Below are 17,905 nucleotides of genomic sequence, written 5' to 3' on the forward strand. Positions count from 1 at the left end.
AATTATTGTAGATAGAGGGTCTTCTGAGCCAGTGGCTTTGCTTGGGAGGGTCTTATCTTCTGCACAATTCAATAAGTCATAGGTTGGTCTTCGTTTAGCTCAGATGAAACTTCATTTGGGCTTAGTTTTGTGTACTTACTATTTCTAGTAAGTTGGGTATTGATTGAGATAGACCTTTTCTATTTTTGGAAAGTGCATTTGGTCACATGTAAGAATAATAGGTGTGAAATATTTAAATGATGAGTATTTTGGGAGTTATAATATTTTTAGTGGCCAAATTATCAATAGATCATTAAATGACTTATTATAAATTTATAATTTAACTTTATAATATCACTTAAGTTGAGGGTTGATTCATCATTGGAAGGGGCCATTTATTTCATTAATATCATGCCTAAGCCAAGTATTAAATGTTGCCAAAAGAGTTAAGTTGGAAAGTTTCAAGAGTTAAGTTCTTTTGGGAAACTTTCACAATTTCAGAAGTTGAGTTCTTTTGGAAACTTTTGTCAACAAAGGCATTATAAATATGAGCTCATTTCATTGGGAAAAGCACACTTGAATATTTATTTGCTTTTGTTACCTTTATGGTTTTATGAGCTTATGAAGTTTGTGCCCTTGCTGAAGTATAAGGGTCTGTTCTTAGGATTTGTTATCCACTGTTGAAGTATAGTGAAAGATTGTCTGAAATTCGTAGTGCAAATTGCTGCTGAAGTATAGCAATTTGATTTGTCTTCTCAACTGCATTAACTGTACAAGAGAAGCTGATTTTTGTGAGTGAATTGGTCTGATTTGAAAAGGTTTGGAGATAAAAATTATAAGTTGCAAACCTGCGTTTTCCTTTCGAGTTTGATGTTTTCTTTATTGGGGCAGCGTCTGTTACATGCTCACTGCGATTTGCCTTAAGTTGGAGGGAGGATACTGTTGTACGTTGTTCTTTATACAAATCTGCTGTAATTTGATATCTACAACAGTCACGTATAGGTTCTTCATTTAATTGCGAATTTCATGAGAGTTGTAGTTATGTGTTTTATTCATAATATTGCATGCCAAGTGTTTGTAAAAATGTAATTGGCTGTAGATGCACATTTCGTAGGCTGAAATCACATGTATGTATTTCAATGATCAATAAAGATTGTATTTGTACTTCAGCTTCTTTGTATGGACATCTAATAACCATTTGCATGCGTCTAAACTAAATTTGAAGCATTACAAGCAAGCTGAAGTAATATGAATATAAAAGACAGCGAAATAGAGATTTCATGCAAAGTGTTTGACGAAATGTCAAACCATTAATCTTGTTAAAGAAAATTGATGTTTAATTAAGCTATCACCCATTGAGGGTTATTACATTAGATTCTAGATAACATCCCTCAACAACATTTGCATAACTATTCATTGATACACCACTCTAGGTCACCATCAGGTGACATCATATGACCTTAATCAATTCGACTGTAATGTCCCCTTTTAAGTGACATGTTATTTTTCAGTGAATTTTCCTATCATGGACTCTCGTAGGCAGATGTTATTGGTGAGAGAGTCATTCTAATGATTATTTGGGGATTGGATGGTCTTATTTTCTCTTGGAGAGATGGGGTTTATTATATTTTAATTTTATGTGTTATGCGGGGCCAAAATATTATAATTTTGAGTTGAGTTAGACTGTTTATTTTATAAAGTTACTTTTTATAAAAGTGCATTATAAAGGGATTTCATAAGAATATTTTATGGATACTTCTAGAAGTTCTTAGAGGCTTCTTAGAAAAGTGCATAAATAGGGTGCTTGGCCTCTCATTTGGACAAGTTTTGAGTTTACACTACTTTCCTCTTTGAGCATTTGTGGCACCATCTTGGTCTGCAAATTGTCATTTGATCTCTGGGAACGGAGTTTCCTAAGGATTTGCATAACTGAGGAGGTGAAATATCCTTTGAAGGGTCGCACTTTGAAAGTGGTATTTAGCTACTTCAAGTTGAGCTTATTTGGGCATTTTCAGCAGGGTTCGATTCTCAGCCTAGACATACATTTTTGCTCATATCTAACTAGTGGCCGAGAGTTTGATTTTTATTTTCTGGGAGAATTTTCCTTGGAGCTTGGCGATTATTTCCATATCATTTTCAGCACCTTTTAGCCAAGCATTTATTTTTGCCAGGAGCCGTACTAGTCCGTACATGTACGGCTGTACCTGCAAGCCATATAGCCAGCAAATTGGAGGGCAGTTTGGAGTTGCATTTTTCATCATTTCATCTTCAGCATTCTGCTTCCAACATTTGCTCAATCCAGGTTCTTTCATTTCAGTTTGTAGTTGCAAGAAATTCTCAGTTGCATTCAGCCAGTAAGGCTTTGTTGTAATGTGCCATGTTGTAATACCTTCAGATGAAAATCGCATATCATATGTAAAAGCATTTGGTTATCATTGAATGAATGTATTGGCACTATTTTACATTAGTTATTTGAGTAGATTTGTTGCACAACGATTTCCTTTATTCAACATTTTACTTTCAACAATGTATTTAGTTTGCATGCCAAGTGTTTGACGAAATTTCACAATTCAGTATTAGTGGTTATTAGTGGCCTGTTGGCAAGGGCCATTATAGTGGTATCAGAGCCAGGTTCTTGCCATCCTGTTGGGTAAGAAATCTTTATGCATCCTTCAGCTTTTGTGTATCAGAAGTATTATACACGTAGGAGAGCAGCACCTGAGGGTGAACAAGAATTCAGAGATATACTTAATATGGGTGAAAGACAGTCACAGAGTCCACCTAAAGTCCCCAAGACTGATGATGATGAGGCTAGAAACTTCTACCGGGCTATGACTACTAGACAACAGGAGATAGTTTAGTTTATACATGCATTGCCTACTATGATGGAGAGAGTTGCTCAGCCGAGCAATCAGGAATTGGGTAGGAGGACACCCGAGCAGCATAACAGGAGTGTAGCAGGTTCACGGGGTGATCCTAGGCACAGGTCATGGGCTACAAACAGGCCTACATGTCCTACATTCCTTAGAGAGGCGACCCAAGAGGTAGTAGAGGATGATATGCTAGAGGACTTTTAGGATGATCTTCGAGCTACAGATGCAGAATGGCAGACATGACCTCCACACGTTCGTGAGTTGCTGAATTTTGATCACTACCTGATCCAGAGAAGAGAGCACATGAGTAGCAGGTAGAACTGGAGGTCTAGAGAAGGTTAGGACAGGGAGTTACAGTGAGCTGCTAGCAAGCTCACCTTACCATCTTTCGATGGCAGTGGATAGATGACAGCACAAGCTTGGATCCATAAGTTAGATACATTCCTAGCATTGAGGCCTATGTCAGAGATAGATGCTATCAAGTATGCCACTTTGCATTTAGAGGGCGCAACACATGATTGGTGGTCACATGGTATGGTTACATTGCAGCATAATCGGGTGACATCCTATTAGGATTTTGTGGATAGATTGGTAGAGCACTTTGATAAGAAAGACATAGAGGTCTTCTTCCGTGATCTTGCACAGCTGAGACAGACAGACAGTTTGGAGGTCTACATCAGTGAGTTTCAGAGATTATTAGTGATGGTGCAGGATGTGTCTGAGAGGAGGTTGGTTATACTATTTACAGAGGGGTTGTCTGAACCTCTAAAGGGGTGGATAAAGGCATTCAATCCCCCTTCATTGTAGGAGGCTATGAGGAAGGCACAGAGCATGGAGCTCACAACACCCTCCAGCAAGTTAACCTCCAGGAGCACTTCTTCATTCAAGGACAATAAGAAGTTTGATAAAAGCAAGGGCAAAAAGCGAGATACCAAGGGTAAGTCTATTGCACCTTTGGATATGGAGAAATTGAATGATTTGTGCAAGAAGAAGCTATGTTTTTATTGCAAGGGTCCCTACGACAAAGATCATGATTGTCCTATGAGGCCTAAAGGGGAAGGCTAATAGGGTTATGTGGGCTTACTATGAGGATTCAGATTTTGATAATTCTGGACATGAGATAGATCATAGTGATGCAAAGCCCGAGGTAGAAGCAAAAACTCCAGAGACTAAGGAGGAGCCTGAGTTGCACTTCCATGAGGCATGCTTCTCTAACATTCAGCAGGAAGGATCTTTTAGACTGTGTGGTGTTCTAGCAGGGTAGAGAGTTATTACTTTGGTTGATATTGGCGCTACACATAATTTCATTGATGCACATTTTGTTGAGCATCGTGGTATTATGACTGAGGAGTTTGAGGGACTACGAGTACAAGTTGTTGATGGTTATACTCTTAAGTTTAACAGGATGGTTAGAAATTTGCCCTTATGCCTGAACAACTATGAGTTCAAGGCGGACTACCATGTTGTCAACATGGGTGATCTGGATATTGTTCTTCGGATGGAGTGGTTGCGCTCATTGGAAGAGGTCACCTTTAGATTGAAGGACATGGAGATTAAGTTTGTAGTGGATGGGAAGCAACACATTTTGAGAACCATCAGGAATGGAGACATCAGGACTATTTCTTTCAGATGGCTGGAGAGGTTAGCCAGACATGATGACATTGAGTGGGCAGCCGTATGTACTATCATGCCTACACAGGAGGGACATCATAAGATAGCGTATCATCCAGACATACAGAGGTTGAGAGTGAAGTATGACAGAGTCTTCAGTGACATTCCACTAGGCAGACCACCAGACAGAGGTGTTGAGCACATCATTGAGGTTGAGGAGGGTGCTAAACCCGTGATGATTACACCGTATAGGCATCCTAAGAGATTGAAGGATGAGATCGAGAAAACCATCAAGGAGCTTCTTGCGATGGGTCACATTAGTCCTAGCAAGTCTCCTTTTGCTTCTTCAGTTGTGATGGTGAAAAAAAGGATGGTACATTGAGGATGTGCATTGATTACAAGGTGCTGAACAAAACGACAATCAAGAACAGGTACCCCATTCCACGGATCGATGAGTTGATTGATGAGCTTCACGGTGCATGTTACTTCACGAAGATTGATTTGAGATCCGGCTACCATCAGATCAGAGTTAGAGAGAAGGATATTGAGAAGACTGCCTTCAGATGTCATTGTGGGCACTTTGAGTTTGTGGTCATGCCATTTGGGCTGACCAATGCGCTGGCTACTTTTCAGTCCACCATGAACAAGGTCTTCTGTCACTAGTTGCAGAAGTATGTGTTAGTCTTCTTTGATGATATTTTGATTTACAGTTGGTCTTGGCAGGAGCACATGGAGCACTTGGAGACGGTTTTGAGGATCCTGCAGTCGGAGTCCTTGTACGCCAAGGAGTCCAAATGGGAGTTGGGCATGACAGAGCTATTGTATTTGGGTCACATCATTAGTGTAGAGGGAGTAAGGATGGATCCTAATAAGATCTGTGCTATTGTGGATTGGCCTCCTCAAGAGAACCTGACACAGTTGAGAGGGTTTCTTGTGTTGTGTGGTTTTTACTACAGATTTGTCAGTGGGTATTCATGTCATGTAGCTCCTATGACAGATTTGTTGATGAAGGGAGCCTTTGTTTGGACACCTGAGGCACAGGCTTGTTTTGAGAGATTCGAGGAGATCATGACTACCTGCCCTGTGTTAGCATTACCTGACTTCTCGAAGCCATTTGAGCTTCAGTGTGATGCATCTGGAGAGGGTATAGGTGCTGTTCTGATGCAGGTCAAGCACCCCATTGCATTTGAGAGCAGGAAGCTCCATGGGCCAGAGAGATCATTTAGTATATATGACAAGGAGATGTTGGCTATTATGCATGCATTGGCTAAATTCATGCAGTATCTGGTGGGTGGTAAGGTTTGCATTAAATCTGACCACAATAGTTTGAGACATTTCCTTGGATAGAGAGATCTCAATGATAGGCAACAAAAGTGGGTTAGTAAACTACAGGCTTATGATTTTGACATCTCCTATGTGAAAGGGACTCAGAATGTGGTAGCAGATGCATTGTCACGTAGACCACATCTTAGTGCTATGATTCAGATATCAGAGGATTGGAGGCACTTGATCATTGTTGAGTATGCTAGAGATTCATGGGCATCCGGAATTGTTGATGGGACAATTGTCGATACCAGGTATACACTTGTGGATGATTTGATTATCTACAAGGATAGGATATTCTTAGTCCCAGGATTGAAGGTGAAGCGTATTGTTATGAGAGCACCTCATGACTCACCTACAGCTGGACATCCTAGATACTTCAAAACGTATAGGCAGGTACGGGAGCAGTTCACATGGAAGGGGCTCAAGGCAGATGTGTTGCAGTATGTTATAGAGTGCCCTGTTTGTCAGCAGAACAAACAAGAGTACACCTTTCCAGTAGGGCTCCTATAGCCATTTCCCATTCCTTACAGGAAGTGGGAGTGTATTTCTGTGGATTTCATTACGAGCTTGCCTAAGGCCGAATGGCGAGATTGCATCTATGTGGTGGTAGATAGGTTGACGAAGTATGCACACTTCTTTCCCATCACTACTACTTACATGGCAACGCAAGTGGTTTAAGTCTTTTTCAGGGAGATTTTCAGACTACATGGGATACCTTAGAGCATAGTGAGTGATAGGGACAGCAGGTTCTTGAGTTATTTTTGGCAGGATGTTTTTCGTTTATGTGGCACTGAGTTCACACCTAGCACCAGTTACCACCCACAAACTGATGGGCAGACAGAGATAGTAAATAAATGGGTGGAGGGATATTTGAGGAACTACGTGGCTGGTCAACAGAAAACATGGATTAGATGGATTTATTTATGTGAGTACTGCTACAATACTACCTATCACATGTTTATTCAGATGACTCCTTTAAGAGCACTATATGGCTATAATGCACTGAGCTTTGTTGATTTGCTTATGAGTGATGTTAGAGTTCCTCATGCTGGGGATTTGCTTCAGGAGAGCAAGGAAATTGTTGACGCTCTCAGAGATAATATTGCTATAGGATAGAATCAACATAAGCAATATGCAGATCAGAAGAGGACAGAGAGTAGTTTTGAGGTTGGTGACATGGTTTACCTCATGCTGCAGCCTTGCCGATAGTCTACTCTTAGGAAAAGGGGGTCCGAGAAGCTTAAGCCTAGATAGTATGGCCCTTTCAGGATTATCAGGCGGATTCGTGAGATGGCCTATGAGCTTGAGCCTCCAACAGACAACAGGGTGCACAATGTTTTCCATGTGTCACAGCTTAAGAAGGCGTTGGGTCAACATGTTGTGCCTTCAACAGTTCTTCCTCCATTGGATGATGAAGGGAAATTGGTTCTTGTTCCCGAGTGCATCATTGACAGCAGAGAGAGACAGCTTCGTAGGAGGACTATTAGAGAGTATTTGGTGAGGTGGAGAGATTTACACGAGGAGGATGCCACATGGGAGGGAGAAGATATTTTGCAACATCCAGCTTTGAGATTGCTTGAAGGCAAGCAATTTTAGGAGGGGCGGACTGTCATGTCCCCTTTTAAGTGACATGTTATTTTTCAGTGGATTTGCCTATCATGGACTCTCGTAGGTAGATTTTTTGGTGAGAGTCATTCTGATGATTATTTGGGGATTGGATGGTCTTATTTGCTCTTGAAGAGATGGAGTTTATTATATTTTTATTTTATGTGTTATGCGGGGCCAAAATATTTGCACTTTTTATTTTATATAGTTACTTTTCATAAGAATATTATATGGATCCTTCTAGAAGTTTTTAGAGGCTTCTTAGAAAAGTGAATAAATAGGGTGCTTGGCCTCTCATTTGGACATCCAATGTTTTGAGTTTACACTACTTTTCTCTTTGAGCATTTGTGGTGCCATCTTGGTTTGTAGATTGTTATTTGATCTTTGGGAAAGGAGTCTCCTAAGGATTTGCATAACTGAGGAGGTGAAATATCCTTTGAAGGGTTGCACTTTGGAAGTGGTATTCAACTACTTCAAGTTGAGCTTATTTGGGCATTTTCAGCAGGGTTAGATTTTCAGCCTGGACATACATTTTTGCTCATATCTCACTATTGGCTGAGAGTTTGATTTCTATTTTCTAAAAGAATTTTCCTTGGAGCTTGGTGATTATTTCCATATCATTTTCGGCACCTTTCAGCCCAACATTTATTTTTGCTAGGAGCCGTACTAGTCCGTACATGCATGGTTGTACCTGCAAGCCGTACGGTCAGCAAATTGGAGGGCAATTTGGAGTTGCATTTTTCATTATTTCATCTTCAGCATTCAGTCTCCAGCATTTGCTCAATCCAAGTTGTTTCATTTCAGTTTTTACTTGCAAGAAATTCTCAGTTGCATTTAGCCAATAAGGGTTTAAGGGTTTGTTGTAATGTGCCAAGTTGTAATAGCTAGAGATGAAAATCGCATATCATATGTAAAAGCATTTGGTTATCATTGAATGAATGTATTGGCACTATTTTACATCAGTTATTTGAGTAGATTTATTGCACAACAATTTCCTTTATTCAGCATTTTACTTTCAGCAATGTATTTAGTTAGCATGCCAAGTGTTTGACGAAATTTCACAGTTCAATATTAGTGGTTATTAGTGGCCTATTGGTAAGGGCCATTACATCAACACTATACAACAATATCCTGACCCACCGTTAACAATACCTTCCTTCATTGTAGGCTCATTATCATTGTCATTCATACTCCTCTGACCCCGTCACATTGCACTTGTACGGTCTCTTTCATACGGTCCCTCCTCTCTGCCCACATAGTACACCATCTTTACAACACACAAACACTCCTAGTATATGCCTCCATTGCCATTTTTCCATCGGGCTATAACCAAATTTACTGAGCGGGGACAAATCCTTACTATCGACTGCACAACAACATTATAGTGGTATTAGAGCTTTCCCTTGAGTGTTTCCCTTAGGTGTTCTCCCTCGGGTGCTTTCCCCCATGGGTTGTGCTTGGGTGTTTCCCCTTAGGTACTCTCCCTCGGGCGTTGTCCTTGGGCGTTTTCCTTCTAGCAGTTTTCCCTCGGGTACTTTCCCTCGAGCGTTGCGCTTGGGTGCTTCATACAGGTGTTTACCCTTGAGAAATCTGATGTGTGTTGTCGGATCTTGCGATGACAACATGGACAAATCAAGGCGACATAAGCTCTACTAGTACTCTGTTTCATGAGTCAGGCCTTTAGTTTTTTGAGTATGAAGCCCTTTGTTATGTGCAAGAAGCTATGTCCATTGAGGCTCTGCTTACCCCGAGGCTCTACTGGCCGTTGAAGCTCTCTTTGTTGGGGCTCTCTTTGTCATCGAGGCTATGTCTGTTGATGCCCTATTCGCCAAGTTTCTCTCCGCAAAGGTTCACTCCTCCGAGGCTCTACCTATCCCCAAGGCTCTGTCTTCCACTGTGCTTTTCTTCACCTAGGCTTTGTTTGCCTTTGAGGCTATGTTTTCCATAGAGGCTCTCTTTGTCGGGGCTCTCTCTATTGCTGAGGCTATGTCCTTGAGGTTTCCTCCTCTTATGTTCTCTCCCCCGAGGCTCTATCCGTGAAGGGTTTGGTTGTCCCCAAGGCTCTATCTATCGCTGTGCTTTTCTCCGCCGAGGCTTTTTTTGCCATTGAGGCTATGTTTGCCACAAAGGTTCTCTCCGCTGGCTTTGCTCACTGCCAAGGTTCTATCCATCAAGGCTCTACTTGTTGCTAAGGTTCTGTTTGCTAAGGCTTTTGTTGTTGTCGAGGCTCTATTTGCTATTGAGTTTTTGTTTGCCCCTGTTGTGTGTTGTTGGTAAATGTATAATGTAGCCGACGGGTAGAATACTATCTGAAGGGGCGCGTGATGCTTGAGTCACCCCTTCGGAAAGGTATATGTATACGTCCGAGATGGACTTTGGAATCATCAGAGATCATTGTAGTCATTGTAATCGGATTGTAATCTGGAAGTGCATACATGAATAAAGTACCTGTTCTGAATCGAATCGTGTTATACATGTGTTGAACTTCTTACCCTATGCAGTAAACATTGTGCCCATTGACGAGGCTCTATTCGGTGTGAAGGTTCTCTCTATCAAGTGCTTTCCCTAAGGTGCTCTCTCAGGTGCTTTTCCTCGGGTGCTTCCTTTGAGTGTGTCCTTCGGGTACTTTGCCCTCAGTTATAGTGGCATGTGATGTGTGGTGGAAAACTTAAGTGTGGCATTGGGAACATTACAAGAAATGCTTATCTATAAAAGTAATATCTGTAAAGTTACTATGAAGTGGCTGCTAGTGCATGTTTTCTAGAGAGATGTAAGTTCCTTGTTGCTAAAACACGTCTTATTGATGAATTTAATAAGAGATTTAGACCACTAAGCCATTTTATCAAGTTGTAACAAATAGGAGATGTATTTTCCAACCAACAGTCTCTTTTCTTTGAAAAGCTCACAGTAAACACCTTAGTGGCAGAAACATATCTTTATCCTGATGCTCTTTGTATTTGAAACTCCTATTTCTCATATGTTACATTGTACTTCAAGTGCATAGTAGCTGAACTCTGCTCAAAGAATTTTTTTTTGCATTTCTCGTAGTGTATATTTCACTCTTATCAAATAAAATTGAAGTAGCTTTCATCTTGCTTACTTTGATTTGGAGTTCATATCCTAACCTAAAGTTAATGTGTGAGTTAGTGCTGTAGGGCCAGTCCTGTTCTCCCAAGAAGTATTTATTAGTCACTTTAGTCTGGTTTTTATCAGCACTGACTTTTGCAATATATTTCAGTGGACTTGTACCAGTGATCCCTACATGGGAATGGTTTAAAAATCTTTAATGTAGGCATCCACAGCTTTCTATCCACATATTCTAACGAGTCTGCCTAACACTGCTATCTAGATATATGTTTTGTGGGATGCTTGTAGAACTCAGAATTGAAGCTGAGTTTACACTAGGTCTATGTAATGTTCCATTTTGACCAGTTCTGAAACTGTTCAATCAACTAATTGAATTATTATATTATCGTAAGTTTCTAAGGCAATAAATATTTAATATAAAGTGACTTTTGAACTTTAAAATTTAAAAACATTATTAAAGCCACTTTATGATGTATTTATTAAATTATTTAAAGTTAATATTTATTACAGGAGTGATTAGACGAATAGGAAGAAATGCCGACTGAAGATAACCAACCCCACCATGACACAAACATCAGTCTGAACCATACGGAGAGAATTGCTGCTTTGGTATATCGCGGAGGAGCCATTGCATTGGTTGGCAGCCTGAGGTGTGCAATTTTTCATGTATGAGGTACCCTTCAAAGACAAAGGGTTACGGAGACAAAGGGTTACGGTGATGTTGGATAGTGGTGCTACTATAAATTTCATCAACTCATCCTTGGTAAGACAGAGAAGTCTCCCTACAGAGGCACACACAGGCTTTTAGGTCAAGGTTGCCAGAGGGACTTTCCTTCCCTACACGCACCTTGTTTCTCAACTGAGCATCACAATGGTGAATCACACGGTGACTGAGGACTTCTTCATAGTGGACCTGGCTGACATGGAAGTTACTTTGGGCATACAGTGGATGGAGACCCTTGATGAATACACCCAGAGTTTCAAACGGATGGACTTCACTTTTGTGGTTGACGAGAAGAAGGTTGTCCTCTGAGGAATGGCAAATGAAGGTCCGAAGGAAGTTTCCGCGAATCGGATGGAGACAATCTTTCGGCACGATGATGTTGTGTGGGTTGCACATTGTTTTATCTCGGCAAAACCTATAAAAGGGCAAAGAACACCCCCAGAAGATGATGAGCTCCAAGATATTTTAAGTAGACATGAAAAGGTTTTCATAGATATTCCTCTTGGCATACTACCTCATCGGGGGTTTGAACACACTATCGAGTTGGAATAATGGTCAAAACCGGTCATAACCACACCGTACTGCCATCCCAAGAAATTCAAAAATGAGATCGAAAGGATGATTTAGGAATTGCTAGAGAAAGGATGGATCCGTCCCAGTTCTAGCCCATTCGTGTCATTTGTGGTCTTGGTCAAAAAGGACGGGATGTGCATGTGTGTGGACTACCGCGCGTTGAAAAAAAAAACAATAAAGAACAGATATCCAATTCCAAGGATCGATGAGCTGTTGGATGAACTGCATGGTGCGGTCTATTTTTCAAAAATAGATCTCCGTTTTGGATACCATCAGATCCACATGATGGAAGATGTGGAGAAAACGGCTTTCTGTTGTCACTACGAACATTGTGAGTTTTTGGTGATGCTGTTCGGATTGACCAATGTACCTGCTACATTTCAATCATGCATGAATCGTATCTTCAACGAACAATTGCGTAAGTATTTGTTGGAATTCTTTGATGATCTTCTTATTTATAGCAGGACATGGGAGGAGCACCTAAAGCATTTGAATGAAGTTCTAAGTATCATGGAGGAACAATCCTTGTTCGCCAAGTAGTCCAAATGTGAATTTGGTATGACAAAAATATTGTACTTGGGGCATGTTGTCAGCAAATACGGGGTTCAAGTGTATCAGGAGAAGATTCAGGCTATCCTCGACTGGCCTTCCCCAAAATCACTCATGGATTTGCGAGGATTCTTTGAACGATGCAGTTACTATAGGAGGTTCGTTAAAGGATTCTCTCAGCTCAGCGTACCTTTAACAGATTTGATGAAGAAGGGGTCATTCTAGTGGGACGAAAAGGCACAACTTACCTTTGATAAGCTGAAAGAGGCCATGAGCACTTGTCTCGTGCCGATACTACTTGACTTCACTTAACTGTTCATTTTGGAGTTTGATGTGTCTGGGGAAGGCATTGGAGCGGTATTGATGCAAGATAGACATCCCATCGCTTATGAGAGTAGGAAGCTTACGCCAGTAGAACACCTATATTCCATCTACGACAGAGAAATGTTGGCCATCACACATGCACTAACCAAGTTTCGACAGTATTTGGTAGGTGCCAAGTTCATCATCCATACGGATCACAATAGCTTGAGATATTTTCTGGAGCAATGAGACTTGAACGAACGGCAATAGAAATGGGTAAGCAAAGTTCAAGCTTTTGATTTTGATATTCAATATGTGAAAGGGAAAAACAATGTGTTTGCAGATGCCTTGTCCTGGAAACCCACCATTTGCTCACTAGACCAGATTTCCACTGACTGAAAGGTACATTTGTTAGTGGAATATCCCAAAAATACATTTGCCTATGAAATAATGGATGGCCACCCCCACAATGATCGGTACAGAGTGGTGGATGACATCATCTACTATAAAGATCGGATATACTTGGTACCAAATACCAAATTGAAGTAGATCTTGAAGGAAATGCACGACTCACCTCTGGCTGGACACCTAGGTTTCCTCAAAACTTACAAAAGTCTTTGGGAGGGGTTTTCATGGAAAAGACTTAAAGGGGACGTGTTGCAGTGTGTAAGGGAATGTACGGTCTGCCAATAGAACAAGTCCGAGCACACTCTTCCTACCGGGCTGCTACAACCTTTGCCAATTCCTGAACATAAGTGGGAAAGTATATCAATGGACTTAATAACAGGTCTTCCCAAGGTGAACGAAAAGGATTTTATCTTCGTGGTGGTTGATAGATTAACAAAGTATACACATTTCTTCGCCATCCCCTCAAACCTACAGGCTGCACAAGTTGCCGATCTATTTTTTAAAGAAGTGTTTCGTTTGCACGGATTACCCTGAAACATTGTCAGTGATCGGGATGGAAGATTTGTTAGTATATTCTAGACAAAATCGTTTCGGATGGCAAGGACAAAATTAACGCCAAGCACAAGTTACCACCCGTAAATGGACAGTCAAACTGAGATTGTGAAAAAATGGCTCGAAGGCTACCTTCGGAACTACGTCTCGACACAACAATGAGCGTGGGTAAAATGGATCCATCTGGGGGAATATTGCTACAATACCACATATCACATGTCTATTGGGATGACACCATTTAAGGCTTTGTATGGGTATGAATCCCTCTCCAGTTCTGGGTGACAGGCGCACACCTAGGGCAAGGGACTGGCTTTAGGAAGGACAAGACATATTGAGGGGCCTGAAAGAGAACCTAGAGCGCACACAAAATCAACAGAAGATGTACGCCAACAGGCATCGAATAGAGAGGAGTTTCGAAGTGGGGGATCTGGTCTATCTTCGTCTCCAGCTGTATGGACAATCTTCATTAAAGGGAACAAGAAAGGAAAAATTGAAGCCACGATTTTATGGCCCCTATCGCGTGGTTCGTTGCATTGGTGAGGTAGTGTATGAACTGGAACTCCCGGAGGGAAGCCACATTCATAATGTCTTCCATGTTTCCAATTTGAAGAAAGCCACAGGGCAAAACGCCATAGTTGCTACCGACCTTTTGCTGCTCAACGAAGAAGGAAAGCTCATTTTGGAACCTGCTGAGATTTTCGAAGTACATGAAAAGACCTTAGGGACCTGCACTGTGAAGGAGTACTTGGTACGCTGGTGACAACTACCGTTGGATGACACAACGTGGGAAGGCGAGCATATTCTCCAGCATCTAGCACTGCATTTGCTTGAGGACAAACAAATTTTGGGACGAGAGGACTGGAATGTCCCCGTCATAAAATAAATGTATTTAATTAAAGTTTGTAACTGGCCGATTGATTTAATTTATCTCGGTCCCACTTTTTTTTTTTTTGGTGTTCGAAGTTTGTGTTGCCGTCGGCTATCTTTGTACACCCTCCAAATGGTTTCTCAACGAGTATTTAAGCACAACTTGTAGGAAGTCTTAGGCATGCTTTTTGGATTATTTGTTTTGTATTGCGAATTTTTGTTGGAGTTCTCTGTTGTTCGCCATTTCGGAAGTGAAAGATCTTCCCTATTTGGCTCGTGCGGTTTTGGTGGGACTCAACCCTCACCTTATTTCGTTACTACATTGTACTCCTCGCTCGGATCTGGCAAGTTGGAGCACCATCTTTTTGGCAAATATCTATTGTGTCGGTTCGATCTTCTCTTGTTCTGTATATTTTCTTTATTGCTTATCTGCATTTGGTTCTCATTGATGAATCCTAGTCTCTAAATTCATTCATTACACGCATGCACATTTCCTTCCATCCGTATCACTCTTGTCATTGCCTGTAATTGCCTCTTCCGTGGCTGTACGGCCTTCACCCTCCAACCCCACCTTTGTACATTCTTCCTTTCCAGACTACTTACGGCCTACCGTACGTCCATATAAGCTTCACACCATACACTTGCTGTGTGTTACACCATTCCACCATATGGTCTGTCCCAGACACCGTACGGTCTTCGACTCACTGTACTGTCTTCCACAAACACCGTACAGCCTTCTGAAATGCCATACAGTCTTCAATAGCAACCGTATGGACTGTTTTGACTGGTGTACGGCTTCTCCATTTCACCTTCTCCACCGTACAGCTACTCTAGATAGCTGCTCTCACTGTACGGATCTCCTGCAAGAGCATATACGCATCCAATTTTTTGTAACAAATCTGCATATCACTCCGTTGCTAGCCCGGAACACTACATTGTCTAGCAAAAACCACCATTAAAATAGAATAATTGTTTCTCTATGTTTTGCTTATTTAAATAAGGATAAATGAAAAATGCTGCAAGTGATGAGGTTCATGACAGTGGTCCTGAAAACTTTACTTGTCTCTTGAATTCTAGAATCAAATAAAGCATATTCTCTTCTTGCATCTTATAGAAGGTTCTTACCAGCAATGTCGTTTGAGCTCTCAACTGCTATCCATTAGTAGGCCTTTTGGTCCTTTCTCATTACTTTTTGCATGCTTCAAGTGATATTTGTTTTTTGGTTTCCGAATTTGAATATCTGGTTGAATAATTTTCTTTTATAATCAGCTCTAGAAAGAGTTTTTGTTCACATATTGCTTATGGTTCAAGTATTTTGTGCTCATATCTGTGTGTACCATATTCATGCATGATGTGTATTTTGTGTTCACATATCTATGTGTACCATATTCATGCATGATGTGTATGTAAAGTCACAATGTCTTTTGTGTGAAAAATGGCTTTGTATTCCCAGAGAGGAAACTAATTAATACATAAATAATTAATATTTTAACAGTAAGAAAATAAAAAGAAGTTATATAAATATTGTATGGAATTCTTCAATTAGGCAGGTTATAGGTACAATATCACACACATAAACAAGGACATTGCTTTCCATTGAATTATGCTGTAACAAAAAGGAGAATACAAATTGTTAGATGAAAAGAGATGCGTTAGATGAAGATTCCAGATACTAATAAACAAGATAGCCATGGAGGTGGTTTAGCTACTCATCTACCTATTACTTTCAGTACTTGGGCATAATCTGCTTTATTGCAGTTGTATTCACTCTCTGAGTTTGATAGAATTTTGTTCTCGAATCAAATTTATAGGTGGAAGTGAACTCTGTTTCATAGCTGAAAATTTATTTAAATTCAAGTTAACTGAATCTTCTGACTGCTTTCTCCACAATTTGTGATGGCCTCCCATAGTACAGGCTCATGTGACAGATTTCCCATCCTTTTTTTGCTTCTGTAATGCTATGTTAAACAGTGCTTCCAAGACAGGGATGGCAGGAAACGTGGAGATGCATGTTGGGAATGACAATTAAAGAAATAAGGGAATTTTTTTAAAAATAGAGGAAATTTCAATAATTCTTATGAAAATGCATTCACCATATTTATTATATAATCATATTACATAACATCAGTGTTCACTACTTCACATTATATTCGACATACAAATTAACATAATTCATTGCTTATTTCAGTTTCAGGAAGATGTTGAAAGAGCACGTCTGTTAATGTTATATACTGAAATGTGATACTATTATTTTATGCTAATTCTATGAATATCTTGGTCATAGTTCCCTCTCAAGTCGGGACCTTGATATTTTGTAAGATTTCATACAATGAATGGAAAGATACACGGTGAAGAGAATCCTCATTTAGTCTCTAACAGGGGAATTCATTTCTGATATGAATAACTGTAGAAATATCTGTTTTTTGTTTATTTGTATGAGCTGTTAACAGAACATTTGAATTAATATCACATGTATTTTGTTTGGCTACTTTATGTGGGTATTCCTATAAAGGCTTATTGTGATGATATCATTTGTTCTTTCTAAAATATGTACGAAACATTAATTTAGTTAGTGTCTTTGTAAGTAAATTCTATTGGTATCAGCTATAATGCAAAATCCTCCATTCACCATTTTCCCAACAAAATATGTAAACAAATTCTTTCTCTGAAGAGCAGAATACATAATATCTGAAAGACAGCCGATGCAAGATTTCATTATTTTTTGTTCTGATTAATTCAAGTGGGATAGGGTCTGAACCTGACAATTAAAGTTACATCAAGTCTCAACAAACAACACAAAAAGAATTCGCAAGAGGTGAATTCAGACAAAAACTAACTAAAAAGAACAGCAACCAGAACCAGAACTAGCAAACAAAAAACAGTGAAGCAGACCAGCAGAGCAGACATTACATAGGGGGTTTTGGAACTCCTTTACGATCTCGATTAAGCTCCTTCAGCTTGTCCAGGAAAGAGGCCCGTTCAGGAGGGTGACCAGTAGCAGCATTGGTGGAGGCCACATCACATATCATTATTTTTTGGGTCTTCTAAAACATTCCTGCTGTCTGATAATGGCTAGTCAACTCTTAACATTTTTGGATGGCCAACTGCTGTTTCTGGGATATAACCATGCCAGTAGTAGTCAGGGATGGCGTGGATTGTAGTTTTCTGGTTATCTTTTTCCTTTAAATTTATTAGTCCACATGGTTATCTGATGACTTCTTTCTTTTTTGATCCAGTATGGTACAAAGTACTACTACAAAATTGGAAATGGAAGTTCAGCACGTGAATTTTGGTTTTTTACACCTCCGATTATTGATCCAGATTCTGCTTACACATTTGGAGTAATAGGTGGGTTCATGAAATTTTAAAATCACTTAGCTTGTGATTGATAATTTGATTCCTTAGATATGATGGATACTTTCAAATGGAAAGAAGTGAGATTAGTTAT

At 40.1% G+C, this 17,905-nt stretch overlaps 1 protein-coding gene across 4 annotated transcripts in view; it reads left to right on the forward strand.

Moving 5' to 3' along the window:
• LOC149539754 (phosphoenolpyruvate phosphatase-like) overlaps positions 1-17,905 on the forward strand; it is a 357,723-nt gene that overhangs the window by 68,667 nt on the left and 271,151 nt on the right. For all 4 annotated transcript variants that reach the window (XM_089800958.1, XM_089800960.1, XM_089800959.1 and 1 more), the window contains one exon: positions 17,694-17,805. In XM_089800958.1, the coding sequence (XP_089657084.1) occupies positions 17,694-17,805 (112 nt within the window). The remainder of the gene's footprint in view (positions 1-17,693; positions 17,806-17,905) is intronic.

Source organism: Cupressus sempervirens, chromosome 9 (assembly GCF_028749045.1).
Source record: "Cupressus sempervirens isolate cs-2001-9-10 chromosome 9, ASM2874904v1, whole genome shotgun sequence".
Classification (NCBI taxonomy): domain Eukaryota; kingdom Viridiplantae; phylum Streptophyta; class Pinopsida; order Cupressales; family Cupressaceae; genus Cupressus; species Cupressus sempervirens.